The 18733-nt window shown below is 45.2% G+C and overlaps 1 protein-coding gene across 1 annotated transcript in view; it reads left to right on the top strand.

The window, feature by feature from the left end:
• The window catches only part of LOC131204807 (myelin-associated glycoprotein-like), a 31131-nt gene extending 16780 nt beyond the window's left edge, over positions 1-14351 (top strand). The window contains exons 5-9 of the mRNA XM_058196388.1: positions 3917-4189; positions 8532-8822; positions 10056-10155; positions 12337-12520; positions 13880-14351. Of these exons, the coding sequence (XP_058052371.1) occupies positions 3917-4189; positions 8532-8822; positions 10056-10155; positions 12337-12520; positions 13880-14023 (992 nt within the window). The 3' untranslated portion in view covers positions 14024-14351. The remainder of the gene's footprint in view (positions 1-3916; positions 4190-8531; positions 8823-10055; positions 10156-12336; positions 12521-13879) is intronic.
• The last annotated feature ends 4382 nt before the right edge of the window (positions 14352-18733 follow it).

Raw genomic sequence — 18733 nt, 5'->3', positions numbered from 1 at the left:
AGACTTTGCCTGACTCAGAGAATGCCAGAAAGCAGATCCATGGGGTGTGGCTACATGACTCAGCACTTATCCCGGCCTGCCCCTCCCTTCCTTCTGTTGATGCTGCTTATCAATTCTCCTGAAGCGAGGGTCACTCCAGTCTGCAGCTGTTGGTAATTGACCTTCCTCAGGCTCACATGCTGTGGGGAGGGAGGGTCTAGTTGCTCCGTTTGCCTGGGCATGGAGCCAGGGCTGGGGGCTGGAGGCGCTTCTTCTTCCTCAGCCTGTCTGGGCATGGAGCCAGGGCTGGGGCCGGGAGGCATGCTAGGACATTCCTCAGCGTTCGGAAGCAGATAAGAAGGCCCCGGCTGCGGGGAAAGCGGACGAGGCACAACACTGGCTAACCTTTTCCGGACCGAGTGCCCAAAGCGTGAACCCCAAAAACGCAATGTGCATGCAGCCCCCACGCATGTGCCCCACTCCCTGCATGTGCATGCTCCCTGCATGCATCCCACCCCTTGTGCATGTGCCCCCCATGCATGAATGCACCCTCCCATGCATGCCCCCGACATGCACCCCCATGCATGCATGCATCCCCTGCGCGTGTGCACACGCACACACACCCATGCATGCATGTGTGTCCCCCTTGCATGCACCCTGCCTCTCCCACATGTGCGGTAGAAGACCAGATGGCCGGTGTCGTGTCCCACTGCTCCGTTGACGGCCAGGTCAGGGAAGTCCGTGTCAAGCGTGCCTCTGCAGCTCTGCCAAAGTCCTATCAGAGTTCTCAAGGCAGGCAGGAGACCAGGAAGTGACTTCAGCAATCCAAGTTGGACTTTGCCTGACTCAGAGAATGCCAGAAAGCAGATCCATGGGGTGTGGCTCCATGACTCAGCACTTATCCCGGCCTGCCCCTCCCTTCCTTCTGTTGATGCTGCTTATCAATTCTCCTGAAGCGAGGGTCACTCCAGTCTGCAGCTGTTGGTAATTGACCTTCCTCAGGCTCACATGCTGTGGGGGAGGGAGGGTCTAGTTGCTGCTTTTGCCTGGGCATGGAGCCAGGGCTGGGGGCTGGAGGCGCTTCTTTTTCCTCAGCCTGTCTGGGCATGGAGCCAGGGCTGGGGCCGGGAGGCATGCTAGGACATTCCTCAGCGTTCGGAAGCAGATAAGAAGGCCCCGGCTGCGGGGAAAGCGGACGAGGCACAACACTGGCTAACCTTTTCCGGACCGAGTGCCCAAAGCGTGAACCCCAAAAACGCAATGTGCATGCAGCCCCCACGCATGTGCCCCACTCCCTGCATGTGCATGCTCCCTGCATGCATCCCACCCCTTGTGCATGTGCCCCCCATGCATGAATGCACCCTCCCATGCATGCCCCCACATACACCCCATGCATGCATGCATCCCCTGTGCACACACACACACACACGCATGCATGCATGTGTGTCCCCTTGCATTCACCCTGCCTCTCCCACATGTGCGGTAGAAGACCAGATGGCCGGTGTCATGTCCCACCTCCGCTGATGACCGGGTCAGAGAAATCTGAATCAGGTGTGCCTCTGCAGCTCTGCCAAAGTCCTAGCAAAGTTCTCAAGGCAGGCAGGAGACCAGAAAGTGATTTCAGCAAGATAAGGTAGACTTTGCCTGACTCAGAGAATGCCAGAAAGCAGATCCATGGGGTGTGGCTCCATGACTCAGCACTTATCCCGGCCTGCCCCTCCCTTCCTTCTGTTGATGCTGCTTATCAATTCTCCTGAAGCGAGGGTCACTCCAGTCTGCAGCTGTTGGTAATTGACCTTCCTCAGGCTCACATGCTGTGGGGGAGGGGGAGGGGTCTAGTTGCTCCGTTTGCCTGGGCATGGAGCCAGGGCTGGGGGCTGGAGGCGCTTCTTCTTCCTCAGCCTGTCTAGGCATGGAGCCAGAGCTGGGTCCGGGAGGCATGCTAGGACATTCCTCAGCGTTCGGAAGCAGATAAGATGGGCCCGGCTGTGGGGAAAGCGGACGAGGCACAACACTGGCTAACCTTTTCCGGACCGAGTGCCCAAAGCGTGAACCCCAAAAATGTAATGTGCATGCAGCCCCACGCATGTGCCCCACTCCCTGCATGTGCATGCTCCCTGCATGCATCCCGCCCCTTGTGCATGTGCCCCCCATGCATGAATGCACCCTCCCATGCATGCCCCCCACATACACCCCCATGCATGCATGCATCCCCTGTGCGCGCACACACACACACACACGCATGCATGCATGTGTGTCCCCCTTGCATTCACCCTGCCTCTCCCACATGTGCGGTAGAAGACCAGATGGCCGGTGTCATGTCCCACTCCTCCGCTGACGGCCGGGTCGGGGAAATCCGAATCAGGCGTGCCTCTGCAGCTCTGCCAAAGTCCTATCAGAGTTCTCAAGGCAGGCAGGAGACCAGGAAGTGACTTCAGCAATCCAAGTTAGACTTTGCCTGACTCAGAGAATGCCAGAAAGCAGATCCTTTATATAGGCCATGGGGTGTGGCTCCATGACTCAGCACTTATCCAGGCCTGCCCCTCCCTTCCTTTTGCTGACGTCGCCTCTCAATTCTCCGGAAGCGAGGATCTCTCTAGCCTCCAGCTGTTGGTAATCTGCCGTCACATTCTTCAGGCTCACATGCTGTGGGGGAGGGGTTTAGTTGCTCCGTTTGCCTGGGCATGGTGCCAGGACTGGGGGCTGAAGGCACGTCAGGCCCTTCGTCTCGCTCGGCCTGTTCGGGCATGGTGCCAGGGCTGGGGCCTGGAGGCATGCCAGGACATTCTTCCGAACTATCAGCGTCCGGCAGGAGATAAGAGGGGTCCGGCTGCGGCAGGGGGAGCGGGCGAGACACAACAGCCGGTGGGAGGCACACGCGCATGCGTAGTGGAGCTGAACTGGGGCGAAGGCTCACATTCCAATAGAGAGGATGCTGTGTGCTATCTCTAGCACACATGCCATAGGTTCACCATCACTGTTCTAGTGGCTTTCTTTTTTCCTTTTTAAAAGTTTTTTTTTTATATTTTTAATACAAACAAACGTAAAAACATCTTCAATCCAATACAGTGGGTTGGTAGGTTGATTACAAATCGTTTGTGCAATTTCAATATGTACGTATCATTCATTTATCTATTCTTTACATTTTGTCAATCTAGCACATATCCAAATATTTTAATCAATTCATCTTTTAATTGACTATGGTATTTTATTCTCTCGTTTCATATAAATCATTCTAAATTAATATTTTATCTTATTGTATCATTTATTCCATCATCTTAAATCAATGCATCATTCAAAAATTCATTCCTTATAAAAGCCTCTTTCAAACCTTTTCTAACATATTTTCCCTTCTAACCGTTGGTAAAATAAGTCCCATGCCTTATAGTATTGTTTATCTTCCTGTTCTCTAATTTCAAATGTCAATTTACTCATTTCTGCACATTCCATTATTTTCCTAATTATTTCATCTTGCAATGGTAATTTGTCACTTTTCCAATTCTTAGCAAATACAATCCTAGGCTGCTGTTACTACATTCACAATCAATCTTCAAGTGGCTTTCTGTCAGAGACCAACTCTCCACTCAGGATAGAGCAGGATAGAAAAGATTCCCCCCCAATGATTGCTACCCCTTAATGAGTTTTTGCAAAGGCTCCACCTCTGTCTGCATGCTCCTTATCGATTCAGTAATATATAGGGCAAAGCTAGTCAACTGATAGTATTCCACAACTCCCAATCTTTTATTGGCCACGCCAGCTCCAGCTGCCTGGGAGTTGAAGGTCAACCGCTTTTAGAACTCGATGCCTTGGTTGACATTGAATGTTGTTTTTGATCTGCGGGGGGCTGGGAAAGAGACGAAGAAGACGGCAACGTACGGAGTGTGATGAGCCCAGCCTATACAAACCTCCTTCCCTGCATTCTGATTTTCTCTCTCAGATCCTCCCAAAAATGCAACTGTCTTGATCATTGGGAATCAAAGGCTAAAAGAAGGAGATGACGCCACTCTGAGATGTGAGAGCCGTGGAAACCCACCACCCGTCACCTACCACTGGTTCTTTGGGCCACAAAAGGCACCCCTGAAGGTAGCAGGTAGTGGACCAGAGGTGAAGCTGAAGGACATCCGGAAAGACTTGGAGCCCTACCACTGTGCGGCAGAAAATGATGTTGGCATGGGGGAGGACTCGCCACCTGCTTACCTAAGTGTGGAGTGTGAGAGGACAATTTAATGTTTTCTCTTTTCAGGGCTTCTGTGTTTCTCATCTAGTCTCTTCTGAGAGCTTAGAAAAGGTGATGATTCAAGCTCATCGCACTGGGTTGTAGCTGGTGCAGCTGCACCTTTTCTTTCAACCGAGCTATTTCCTACACCTTTAACCTTTACACTCAGATATTCCCTAGTACAGCATTTGTCAACTTTGGCCACTTTAAAGATGTGTGGACTCCAACTTCCAGAATTCCCCATCCAGCAGGGCTGGCTGGGAAATTCTGGGAGTTGAAGTCAGATGTGCTATTCAGCCGACTCGGACCGGTTCAGGCGAACTGGTAGCGGAAATTTTGAGTAGTTTGGAGAACCAGCAGATACCACCTCTGGTTGGCTCTGGCCCTGCCTGCCCTGCCCCAGGAGTCCCTTCTGGGAGTCCCCACGTGCCCCATTTTGGCTCCCAAGAGGCTACAGGAGGGCCTAGCCTATAAGGCTGGGACACCCGATCGATCTATTCACTGTCTCCCAGCTGTGTTATGGTCTGTCTATTGCTGCCTCCCAGCTGGGCCTCCTTTTGTTTCCCTGCACAGGAGAATGGAGCTGGAGTGGGGTGGTAATGGGATTTTGCAATATCCTTCCCCCAGGAGTGAGGTGGTAATGGGGATTTTGCAGTATCCTTCCCCCAGGAGTGGGATGGGAATGTGGATTTTGCAGTATCCTTCCCCTGGAGTGGGGAGGGAATGGGGATTTTGCAATATCTGCCCCCCAGGAGTGGGATGGGAATGGGGATTTTGCAGTATCCTTCCCCTGGAGTGGGGTGGGAATGGGGATTTTGCAGTAGCCTTCCCCCAGGAGTGGGATGGGAATGGGGATTTTGCAGTATCCTTCCCTTGCCACGCCCACCAACCCACGCCCACAGAACCAATAGTAAAAAAATTTGAATCCCACCACTGGTTGAAGTCCACACATCTTAAAGTGGCCAGGTTTGAGAAACATCGCAATAGCAGGTAGCGTGGCAACCCTTGCTCCTCCATGCTCAGGAAAGCTTTGCGGCATTTTCTGCAAACAAAATAGACCCTCAAAAACAAAGACCCTTTGAGCAGTTGCTGTACTCCCACTCCCACATCCCCTATCACTAATTAGGGTGGCTAGATCTGCTGGGAATCAGAGGTCAGCCATATCAGGAGACCTGAAGTGAGTCACCTATGAGCACACATTCCCGATGACATTTCATGCTGGTCCAAGGACTATCAGCTGTTCGTGCTTTGAAGAGCAATTGATTCTGCTGGTTTAGGAGGTGAGGAGGCAGAACTCTGTGCTGTGAAAAGCATTCCACCATTCGGGTGGAGACTGGAAACTGGGATGCAAGCCAAGCTAGTTTTTTATTTGGTTTTTTGCTAGTTTGTGTACCAAATCCAGATTGTAAAGCTGCAGATCACCACTAGATGGGAGCAAAGGGAGATAGTAAAAAAACACCACCACCCTCTGCTCTTTGCTGCCATCTAGTGGTCTTGTAGGTATTTGGAGCCCAGATCTGACTATTCTAAGGCAGTGATGGCTAACCTTTTCCAGACTGAGTGTCCAAAGCGTGCACGTGAGCATGTGAATGTGTGCGTGTGTGCCCAGGCTGCCAAAATGCAATGTGTACCTGGCCCCTACCTCCCCACATATGCGTGCACGGCCCCCTACATGCGCCCTGCTCCCACACACATGTACATGCGGCCTCCTACATGCGCCTTCCCCCCCACGCATGCACATGTGCCTCCCCCATATACCCCGCCTACACACATGCGCATGTGCCTCCTCCCGCACACACCCTGCACGTGCACAGCAGAGACCCAAAGACCAGCTGGCTGGTGGGAAGCGCGCATGCATGCGCAGCAGACCTGAACTGGGATGATGACTCGCGTGCCATCAGAGAGGGCGCTGCGTGCCACCTCTGGCATGCGTGTCATAGGTTCGCCTTCACGGTTCTAAGGTCTCTTAAACACTTCTATATCTAGATGTTTGAATTCAACAGGGCTTGTATTTTTTCTTCCTATCTGTTGCTCTTCTTTCCTTAGTAGTGGTAACAGGGGATAATAAGAGCTCTGTAGATAGATAGATAGATAGATAGATAGATAGATAGATAGATAGATAGATAGATAGACAGACAGACAGACAGACAGACAGACAGACAGACAGACAGACAGACATAGATACATAGATAGAGTTGAGAGAGAGAGATGAGAGAGAGATGAGAGAGAGAGAGAGAGAGATGAGATAGATAGATGATGGAGAGAGAGAGAGACTGAGATTGATAGATAGATAGATAGATAGATAGATAGATAGATAGATAGATAGATAGATAGATAGATAGATAGATAGATGATAGAGAGAGAGAGAGAGAGATGAGAGACAGAGAGATGAGAGACAGAGAGATGAGATAGATAGATAGATAGATAGATGATAGAGAGAGAGAAAGAGATATGAGATAGATAGATAGATAGATAGATAGATAGATAGATAGATAGATAGATAGATAGATAGATAGATAGATAGATAGATAAATAGATAGATAGATGAGAGAGAGAGAGAGAGAGATGAGAGAGAGATATGAGATAGATAGATAGATAGATAGATAGATAGATAGATAGATAGATAGATAGATAGATAGATGAGAGAGAGAGAGAGAGAGAGAGACTGGTAACGGACAAATATTTGTGTAGTCTGACCTCTTGTGTCCCCCCTACAGACACTAACGCTTGTGTTAAGAAAGGATGCATTTTTTGAGCTAACTAGATCTAAATTTGCTTTCCTTTTTTTTGAGAATGGCCAAAATTGGATTGGTGCTGCCACCTACTGTGGCAAGAGGCAATGTGGCTTTATGTAAAAGCAGTAGAATTAAGGGCATATTTCACCCTGTTGGAAAAGGTCTATACTCTGAATCAAATTAATGTCAGGTTTAATCTCTGATATGCAGTAAAAAAACAGTAAATGCATAACACAGTCTGGGATACACGTGAGGGAAATGCTAGTGGGTAGAGATGCTGAGGATTTCACAGGAAAAGCGTTTCACAGGCTGTCAAGCTATTTCCCGGCACATTTTTAATTGACAGTCTGTTTTGCACCCATGATTAATGAATGCTCAATAGGTTCAGCATAAAAACTTCGCAAGGCCAACCCCCTGGCAGAACATGGCATAGAGGTAGTCCTTGACTTGTGACTGGTAGCTTAGTGGCCATTCCAAGTTATGGTGGACCTATCTGGGGAGACTTTGGGGTTCAAAATTTCATTATCACATGACCACACTTCAAGCGCTCGGCAAAGACTGCCTTGAGAGCCATTTGCAGCATCAGATTCCTGCAGCCATTGTCGAGTCCCGGGGAAAGCGAGAGATTCAGGTAGTTCAAATAGCTGTAAAGATTTATTGCAATCTTAAGCTCTCTACATGAATCTGAACTACTAACGGTCAAGGGAAATCAGCAGGAGATAAGAAAGACATTCAAGGTGGGCTGAACCTAATATCAGCGTTTCAGGAAGAAAAAAAGAACCCAACTCCAAGTAAAAACTCTGAAGCAAGCATTTTGCAAAGTTCTATTTACTAGAATAGGTAACCTGGCACATCTGGGAAAACCCGAATCTGAGAGGTTCGGGTTTTCCCTCAGTAAATCAAAAAGGCCCAAAACCATCCCCTCATTCCGCAGTCGATCACATGCTCCAATCGCCATCCGTCCCATCTCGAGACAGCACTCCGACCACTCCTTCTCCAGATGCAGGATCGGCAGGAAGAATGTTATTATGTCTAAAGACAACCCCTCTACTAAATCCCCCCCTCATACTTTCCCACACATGAGAAGGTGGCAGCATGGAAGCTTCCGGCCTAATATGGCTTCCGAAGCTGACACCTAGATCTCTTGCAGACACGCAGGGACTCGTGACTGATGACATGTTTGACTCCTCCCTCAGGCTCAGCCTGCTCATCTCCTATAGCCAGGTGACTGTGTTATATGACAGTTTACTTCCAGTTTTTGGCAAAAATGCCCCACAGCAAACCATGGGCTTGCTTTAATGACCATAGCTTTCACTTAACGGCCACAATGTTCACTTAACAACAGCTACAAAAAAGGTGGTGAAATATTTTTAAAAATCCTTAATCAAGTTTGGGCCACAAAGTTGCTTTTTAGGCCTATTCTCTGGTGTTTTTTGCTGTGCCCATGAGCGCTCCCTATAGGGCAATTCGAGGAATGTCACAACAGGACAATTTGGAAATTGTTTGGAGCCACGGTTCAAATCCAGGTGACACCAGCCTAGCGTGAATGCTTTCTCCTTTCTTTGCAACAAATCCTCCTATGTATTTTGTTTTTTTTTAAGACAAGCCAATCATTTGGCCTGAAAGCAACTGTACTATCTCAAGAACCGAAGAGATTATCACCTGTTACTGTGTGGCAGAGGGAAACCCCCCTCCGAGTATTGAATGGAATCTTCTAAACCTGACCATTCCTGGAGAATTCAATAGCTCCGAACTCCAAGCAGACTTGAACTCTTGGGAACAAACCATTGTTGGCATCCTGAGGGTGCCCGGATCTAACTTTACCCAGATATCCTGCAAGGCTACCAATCAGCATGGGAACAGCTACATCACCTTGCCCACCATCAAGGCAGGTAAGGCTAAGGAAGGTTAAACCAGAGAGATCATCTCTACAGAGATGGTAGAGATGGACTAGAACAGGGGTCTCCAACCTTGGTCACTTTAAGACTTGTGGACTTCAACTCCCAGAATTCTGGGAGTTGAAGTCCACAAGTCTTAAAGTGGCCAAGGTTGGAGACCTCTGGATTAGAAAACAATGGGCAACAGTTTCCCTACGGTTCCAAAGAAAACTATATGGAAATGTAAGTGAAGAGCCTGAGTAGGATAACGGTTAGGATGCTGGACTAGTAGCAGGGAGTGACTCTCTCCCTCCCTCCCTCCCTCTCCACTCTCTCCATCTCTCTCTCCTTCTCCCTCTCCCTCTCCTTCCCTCTCTTTCGCTCTCTCTTTTCCTCTCTCTCCTTCTCTCTCTCTCCTTCACCCAACCAGCATCTCCTCTCCAGATAGTGATTGAGTAGAAGACCTCGGAAGGTAGAACTACAATTTGAATATTGAAATGAAGAAATTTGTGGCAATCTTTTTATCAAGGAATATCTCTCCTTCTCTCCCACTCTCTCTCTCTCTCCCATCTCCGTCTCCCTTTCTCTGTGTCTCTGTCTTTCCCTCCCCTCTCTGTGTCTGTCTCTCCCCCTCCCTCCCTCTCCCTCTCTATGTCTCTGTCTCTCCCCCTCCTTCCCTCTCCCTCCCTCCCTCTCTGTGTGTGTCTCTCTCTCTTTCTCCATCTCCCTCCCTCTCTCTGTGTGAGCATGTGTGTCTCCCCTCCCTCCCTCTCTCTCTCTCCCTCCCTCCCTCTCTCTCTCTCCCTCCCTCCTTCTCTCTCTCGCTCTCTCTCTGTCTCTCTCTCTCCCCTCCCTCCCTCCCCATCTCTCCTTCCCTCTCTATCTCTCTCTGTGTCGGTCTCTCGCTTTCTCTCCCTCCCCCCTCTCCTCTTTCTCCTATTTGTAATGCTGCCTTGAAAAACACTCATAATTGTCTTCACAAGGATAGAGCAGCGTTTCTCAACCTTGGCAAAATTTTAAGACTTCAACTCCCAGAATTCCCTAGCTAGCATTTCTGGGAGTTGAACATCACATGTCTTAAAGTTGTCAAGGTTAGAGAAATACTAGACTAGAGCAGGGGTCTCCAACCTTGGCAACTTTAAGCCGAGAGGACTTCAACTCCCAGAATCCCCCAGCCAGTTTAAGAGGTACGTCTAATCCAAACTGCCTGTTTCGACCACTTCCTTGCCAGTGTCTTTCTTCTTGCAGGGAACCTCACCCTTTTGCTCATCGGATTGGGGGGAGCTGTTGCAGGGCTCGCCCTCTTCACTTTGCTGGGAATTTTGATTTACAAAGTGACAGTAAGCAGGTAAGGAAGCTTAAATGATCAATCACTTAAAGGTGTCTGAAGGTTGAATCATGGCAACTGGACCAATTCTTGTTAGCTTAGATGTTTTGCTGCTCATCCAAGCAGCTTCAGTCAAAGTAAGCTAGACTTCGGAATGTGCCAACTCCCAACAAACAAAGTCAGGGGTTTCCTCCCCATAAATCAGTCAGATCCAACTACAGTCCCGCAGCTCAGAGGGTGTGTCCTCACTAGCGTTATCCAAAGATCGTCATACGAAACTAACAGTCAAGGAGCAGGGTTTATGGTCATGATGAAATCGGAACTGGTTTACTACTGGTTTGCTGGCTGCGCATTGCGCACCATGTGCCAAATGTACACTGCGTATGCATGCGCAATGCATACCATGCACCAAATGCGAGGTGCATGCGGATGCATGTACGCGTAGTGCACACCAAAAGGAGGCATGGGGTAAGTAGAGCAGCGCACGGGGGGGCGGGTGATCAGCTGTGATGCGCAATCTTTTTTTTTTTTTACTTTTAAAAGAATTTTTTACAACCTATTCGGCCGAATAAGTTGTTAAAAAATGCTTTTAAAAAATGGGGGGGGGAAAGGCTCTGATGATCGCGCGGCACAGCTGTGATCGCCGAGCCTTTTTTTTTTTTACTTTTTTAAAGCATTTTTAACTACCAGTTCCAGAGAAAAAAAATGCTAAAAAAGTTTTTTTTAAAAAAAGTTCCGACGATGCGTGTCACTCACCTGATCGTCGGAACTTTTTTTTTTTTTACATTTTTTTTTATTACCGGATCAAGCGAACCGGACTGAACCGGGAGCATTTCACACACACCCCTCCCATTTATGGCCCTTCAGTCAAGGCTGAGCCAAAGCTTTCTGCAGCAACTGATGCTTTCATCAAAATGACATAAATGGTATCATTCTGTGGCATCATTAGCTCCACACTCTTGTAAAGCAAGCCTTTCCCCTTTCTTTTTCTTTTTTTATTAAAAAGTTTTACCACAATTTTAACAAATAATTACCTTCCTCCTCCCTCCACCCCCCACCCTCCACCCCTTCACCCAACCCCCCTCTCCTCCCCTGGACTTCCCAGAGCAAATACAGGGTATAGCATTTACCAATCATAAGCTAAAATACGCTAATTATTCATAAACTCCCATCCTTCCCCTAGAACCATAACTCCCTTATTTCATATAAAAAAAGATAAAAGAAAAAAAGAATACTGTATACAAATACAATTATTACTTCCTGCTCATTCATATGCTATTTGATACTTTTTAGTCTGATATTTGTTTTGAATATATTCTATCCATCTTTTCCATTCCACTATATATCTTTCTTGTGAATAGTCTTTCAGGTATGCTGAAATTTTTGCCATTTCTGCTAGGTTCGTTACTTTTAGTGTCCACTCTTCAATAGTAGGCAGTTGTTCCTTCTTCCAGTATTGTGCCACCAGTAGTCTGGCTGCTAATATTAAGTTTAAGCCTTTCCCCTTTCATGGTGATAGTCTGTAGAGATTCTCAGTCATCCAGATCATGGTTGTCTCAGAAGTGCTTTTTCAGGAGGCAACTGGACTTTCTTGTTTTTTTTCTTTTTGAAGACGTTTTGCTCCTCATCCAAGAAGCTTAATATAAATCCTTCCATTCCCCACTCTCCTGAAGAAGCTTCTTGGATGAGGAGCGAAACATCTTCAAAAAGAAAAAAACAAGAAAGTCCAGTTGCCTCCTGAAAAAGCATCTTTCATGGTTTATTTATTTTATTTTATTTAGTTTGTCAAACATGTAGGAGAAAGCATATATAAACATGGACATGAACACATGGACTAGAAGGGGGTTGGACTAGAAGATCTTCATGGTCCCTTCCAGCTTTGATACTCTGTTTTGTTACAAAATGCTATAACTCACTAATGGGGAAATGGCCTCAATCAAACCAATCCAAAGTTGTTTTTAATTTATCTAGCTTTAGATACCTTTAAATTTAAATTTTTAAAGATACCTTTAAATTTTAAGATAATTTCCCAAACATTTGTCAATTTTTTTCCACTGGCCTTTCCACCTATACTTTTGCTACTGATCCTCTCAGGGATCCTTTACCAACTGTATTTTGCTAGATTTTTTTCCTTCCTTGTCTTTTATCTTATTTTACGATGGTCATTTCCTTCTTTTATTTTTATGACATTTCTTTGGCCAGTCGGAAAAAGGAGAAGAAACAAGGGGAGCAAGAGGAAGAGCAAGCGGAAAATCCCCGGATACATGGCAATGGAGATGAAATGATTTACCTTAACACAAAAAAGCCATCTAAAGAGAATGAGGAGGAGGAACAACTCAACATGTGCAACAAACCCAATGTTCCAGGAAGCCAAGCTGATGATAATGTATGAAGCAATCTTGGGGCAACTGAGAATAGCAGCGTTCTCCTATGAAACAAGTGCTTACATAACAATTGGTAGATGTGCAGGGGACCGCTGACCCACTTACAAATATCCCTGAACTACAACTCCCAGAAGCCCAGCCAACACAGCCATAGGTTAGAGTTGCAGGGAGGTATAATCCAACAACATCTAGACGGTTACGGATTGTCCTGGGATCTCCCCATCCACACCTGTTAAGTTCACCCAATGGTATCCAGATGTGTGGACTTTCAGTTCCCAGAACCCCAAGACAGCATAATCAATGATGAATGATGATTTGAGTTATAGTTCAGCAACATCTGCAGGGATTCAGGTTGCCAACTCTTGGTGAATTTATTGGTTCCCGTCCTTTTTCAAACTTAAGAACATGAAGATGTGCAGGCTTCAACTCCCAGTATTTTGCTAACTTGCGAGAGAGGGAAATGGGCAATTCTTAAACCATCATCATCTTCTTTTAACGATCCCATAATCCCTTGGGGGGTGGAGTCTGGGCAACTGAACGGAGCTATAGTGGCCGGATGCCCTTCCTGTTGCCAATGCGGTGTTTTGTTCAGCAGATATATTCTCGGTGTTCCCAGAGAGAGAAATATCTGCCTCTACCTAGGATCAAACTCACAGCCTCCTGATTGTGAGCTCTACCTCTAGGCCACTGCACCACTCCATAAGCAGTTCTTAAATATGACAAAGTAAATAAATAAATTTGGAGAATTAAAATTCATACATCTTAATGTTGTCAGTTTTGAAAAATACTTATGGAGTCTATTACATCATCATCAAAACATAATCTGAGATCAGCAACACGGTGGTTTTAAGCAGGATGGTGCACAAAATCTAGTTATTTGTGAAAACCTAAAATTAAATCAAAAGTATGCCAACAGTTTAAAGAGGTTTATTAATCTGACAATATGTCAACCAAATAATTTGTTTTGTTTTGGCATTTACTTGGTGGACCAATCCTAGTACTGTCACACAAATGATGGTTTGAAATTATTAGTTTTTACAGCTAAGTTGTACTCAGTATTTACTCAAAGAATAAATGTTGGCTAGTCCGTCTTCTACAGGAGTCTGGTACAAACAGAAATGATACCAAAAAAAAAAAGGAAAGATTTGCATCATGTCACAACATCATGATGCAAACCTTACCCTTTCCTATTGAGGTCCAAGTTTTACGGTTCATGTCATGACAATATTTCATAATCTGCCATCATTCCCTCCTGCAGACCCTTCCAGATAGTGTAAAGCCCTTAAAACATAAAGTTTAACTATTTTTATTAAGTCGTTTGAACTCAAGACTTTCCTCTGGTTTCTTCTACATTTTTAAAGGAATTAAGCACCAGCAAGCCCTATGAGAATATGGAGATGCCAGAAGATTATGAGAATGTATCAACAGAAAGGACCACTGGATATTTTGGGATAAGCGACTGGCAGTTTCCTTTTGGCTCTGATCAACTCTACTCCAACATCTGATCCAACATGAGCAAAAGATCTTGAGAGCTCCTGTGTAACAAGTGCTTATATAACACTTGCTAGATGCATGGGGGACCTCTGACCCTTTCACAAATACCTCTGAACTACAACTCCCAGCAGTCTAACCAACACAGCCATAGGTTAGAGTTGCGGGGAGGTAAAATCCAGCAACATCTAGGTGGCCATGGACTCTCCTGGGAAATCCCCACTCACACCCGTAGGTTCACCCAACCAGCATCTCCTCCCCAGACAGTGATTGGGTAGAAGACCTCGGAAGGTATAACTGCCATTAGAATATTGAAATGAAGAACATTTGTGGGAATCTTTTTACTAAGGAATATCTCTCCAGAGTCCCTGGGGAATATTATTATGGTAAACTCTCCCTGCTACTAGGAACCTTCCTGCTAGAGGTAGTCCTCATTTAATGACTCCTTCAGTGACCATGTGAAGTTGCAACAGCACTGAGTAAGTGAGACTAGTGACTGGTCCTTTTAAGTTCTGGTCTTCGCAACGTGCGAAGCACGGTTACAAGCAAATCAGTGGGGAAGCCAGCAGGAAGTCAAACGGCGACCACACGACATTGCGCATAATAGCCATAGGGAATTCACTTAAGCATAGCAATGGGTCCTAATTACTACTGTTGTTATCATAGCCATCATTACATGTCCCAAGTATGGTTTGTTAAGCGAGGACTAACCAGTATTTGAAAGGAAAGGCCTGTTGCCTGATTAGGGCTCTATTCCCAAAGCTTTCATGGAAATATTGATAACATTAGCTCCCTTCCTGTCATCTTCCTAGGGAAAATATTACTGATCACCCAAAGTAGCTACCAGGTCTACTGGTTGAAATTTAGGGAATTGGAACTTTTTTACCACCACTACAACTATTTCCCCCCCCCCTTTTTTTTTTTTCTTTTTCTTTTGAAACTCAAAATGTTCCTTCTGTTCTGAGCCAAATGAATTAGTGGATTTGACTCTCAGCTTTCAAATTATAAATTTTTGTACTTAACACGCGTTCCTGATGCTTTATCAGTCTGGATTTGGAAAAGGTGGGGAAAATCATCTGGAGATTTTTATGGATGATTACATAATTATTCCAGTTTTAAAGATCACCGATCTTTAAAACTGATCATCATCATCTCACGCGGTTCCTGTGTCTTGAAGAGCTAATTGACCCTACACCGCACATAAAATCTGCACCACATTTGCCTTCCATGTAGATGTTTAAAGCAGATATGCAGGACAACAAGGAATGGATAAGCAAGGGGGCCTATATCTTTGTTGGCTGAGTAGATTTCATGGCTTGATTCAAAATTATATGGGGTTGTGTTTTTTTTTTAGTATACATTTCTGTTGAGTCTTTTTTTTTTATTTGCATTTATATCCTGCCCTTCTCTGAAGACTCAGGGCGGCTTACACTATGTTAAGCAATAGTCTTCATCCATTTGTATATTATATACAAAGTCAACTTATTGCCCCCAACAATCTGGGTCCTCATTTTACCTACCTTATAAAGGATGGAAGGCTGAGTCAACCTTGGGCCTGGTGGGACTTGAACCTGCAGTAATTGCAAGCAGCTGTGTTAATAACAGACTGTCTTAGCAGTCTGAACCACCAGAGGCCCATTTCAACCAGTGGTGGGATTCGACCGGTTCGGGCAAACTGTTAGCTCTGACCATCAGCTGTGAGCAAACGGTTCACTCCGAGATGTTTTCCTCGCTGGCAGCAATGCGGAAGGTGAGTTTTCTCCAAACTGTGCATGCAAAGCACGCACTCAGCGAACCAATTGTTACACTGGTAGGATTCCACCAGGGGTGAAATGCTCCCAGTTCAGACCGGATCACCCAATCCGTAGCAATGGCAGGTGGTTGGGAGAACCGATAGCAAAAATCCCTGCCCCTCCCCATGCCCAGCTGAGCTGCGCGATCATCAGAGGTTTTTTTTTTCATTTTTAAAAGCATTTTGTCTTCAGCTGAAAAAATGCTTTTAAAAGTAAAACAAAAAGCCTCTTATGATCGTGCGGCTCAGCTGGGATCGTCAGACCTTTTTAAAAGCATTTTTCTACAATTTTTTCGGCCGAAGAGGTTGTAGAAAAAATGCTTTTAAAATAAAAAAAAAGTTGGCCACACCCACCCATTACCCCCCAGGCCATGCCCACAGAACCGGTAGTAACAAATTTTACATTTCACCACTGGCTCCCACCCCTGATTACAACCCTTAAGATCAGCTAATCAGGTGATTTGTGGTTTGCCATATTTGGGAACGCCAGATCTTAGGCAGGAAAATATCATCATGGGGAATTCAGGGAGTTGAAGTCCTCCAGGCTTAAAGTTGCCAAGGTTGGAGACCCCTGATCCAGAGGTAGAGAAAATCACAAATCCGTAACAGCACATTGGAGATAAAAACACGTTTAATTCTCAAGAACTGACAAGAACATCAAGCAAAACAAAAAAAGACCAAATATTGTCAAACTAATAAATAAGGAGAATGTGTCAGAAGACCAATGTGAGGAGGTGTTTTTTTTTGGAGGTGGTCATTTCTACAAGGGAGAGGGGCATCTCCATAGCAGAGTTGGCGCCTCTCCTGGACTTTGTCCTCTTCATGTCCGACAGCAGTAGCCAAAACCCTTGTTTCCACAACAGTCCCAGCAATATCTGCAGAGAGCAATGGGGCTGACATGGCGCTTGGGTCTTCCTAGCAATGCCTGTGGGGAGAAATAAAAAGAATTTACTCTCCGGGTATGCACAGGTTTGGATTTCAGGAGGAGGATTTACAGCGAGACCACAATGCAACATACCTAGCACATGGAATTAGCTACAATTAGTTGTTGTGGCAATGGCTGCCAACGGATCCCTTTTGTTCTTTATGTAACTTTTTATGACACCTGATTTGAACATGTCTGATGAAGGCTTGATACTGGCTTGAGTAGAAGATCAGGCCAGCAATGGCTTCTAATCCTAATGAGTATCTCCTAACTGCCAAGCCTTAAACACTAGTTGCTGGGAAATGGTACTTTGAAGGAGACCATATTCTTCAGGGATAACCTGCGAGCTTCAAAATCACACCTAGTTGACAACTAGAGGACTGGAGGCTAAAAGCTATAAAGAATGGTTGCTGGAACTGGTTATGTCTAGCTTAATGAAAAGAAGGACTAGGGGAGACATGATAGCAGTGTTTCCATATCTCAGGGGCTGCCACAAAAAAGAGGGAGTCAAGCTCTTCTCCAAAGCACCTGAAGGCAGGACAAGAAGCAATGGATGGAAACTAAGCAAGGAGAGAAGCAACTTAGAACTAAGGAGAAATTTCTTGACAGTTAGAACAATTAACCAGTGGAACAACTTGCCTGCAGAAGTTGTGAATGCTCCAACACTGGAAATTTTTAAGGAAATGTTGGATAACCATTTGTCTGAAGTGGTGTAGGGTTTCCTACTTGAGCAAGAGGTTGGACTAGAAGACCTCCAAGGACCCTTCCAACTCTGTTATTCTATTCTATTCTATTCTATTCTGTTCTGTTCTGTTCTGTTCTGTTCTGTTCTGTTCTGTTCTGTTCTGTTCTGTTCTGTTCTACTCTACTCTACTCTACTCTACTCCTATTATTTCTTATTCTATTCTATTCTATTCTACTCTACTCTACTCTACTCCTATTATTTCTTATTCTATTCTATTCTATTCTATTCTATTCTATTCTATTCTATTCTATTCTACTCTACTCTACTCTACTCTACTCTATTCCACTCTACTCTACTCCTATTATTTCTTATTCTATTCTATTCTATTCTATTCTATTCTATTCTATTCTATTCTATTCTATTCTATTCTATTCTATTCTATTCTATTCTACTCTACTCTACTCTACTCTACTCTATTCCACTCTACTCTACTCCTATTATTTCTTATTCTATTCTATTCTATTCTATTCTATTCTATTATATTCTATTCTATTCTATTCTATTCTATGCCTATGCCTATGCCTATGCCTATTCCTATTCCTATTCCTATTTTATTCCATTCCATTCCATTTGTGTCTCCCTTACAGTTGCAAAGTTCAGAATGTAAGACTGCAAATTTGTATTCTGAATGAATTGCACACGGAGCTACGTCTTCCCCATTCTGCTCGCTTATGGAATATTGCAAGCATATTACTCAGACTCTGGTCTCACCTGCAGTCCCATGGTTTCTGTTTTGTAGGCATCCAAACTGACCAAGTCTTTCTGGATATCTCTCTGCAACAAAGAGGAAACAAAAAAATACTTCTTTCAAGTCTTCTATTTTCAAAGAGGAAAAAAAATATTTCAAAAGTAGCCCACGTTCACAGAATATCGTCAACTCAGTTAAAATTTGGCTAGCTGGTGGTTCAGCTTCCTGTAGGAGAACCAGCCACTATCGTATGCTTATGAATTTAAGATTGGTCTGTTTACAGTGGTGGGATTTAAGTAATTTAACAACCAGTTCTCTGCCCTAATGATTTTTTCCAACAACCAGTTTGCCAAACGGATCAAAAAGTTAACAACCGGTTCTCCCGAAGTGATGCGAACTGGCTGAATCCCACCACTGTCTGTTTAGACATTGTATGTTGTGTGATTTTGTCAAGATTTTTGAGCTGAAGATTAAGCAAGGTGTGTGAATTCAGCTTTCTAGATATAAGGTGCCCAAATCTTTAAAATTAGCAGGGTAGAGGTGGGTTTCATCAGGTTCTGACCAGTTCTGGGGA

The sequence above is a fragment of the Ahaetulla prasina genome, chromosome 10 (genome assembly GCF_028640845.1).
Source record: "Ahaetulla prasina isolate Xishuangbanna chromosome 10, ASM2864084v1, whole genome shotgun sequence".
Lineage (NCBI taxonomy): Eukaryota > Metazoa > Chordata > Lepidosauria > Squamata > Colubridae > Ahaetulla > Ahaetulla prasina.
This window is presented reverse-complemented; position numbering and strand designations above follow the sequence as displayed.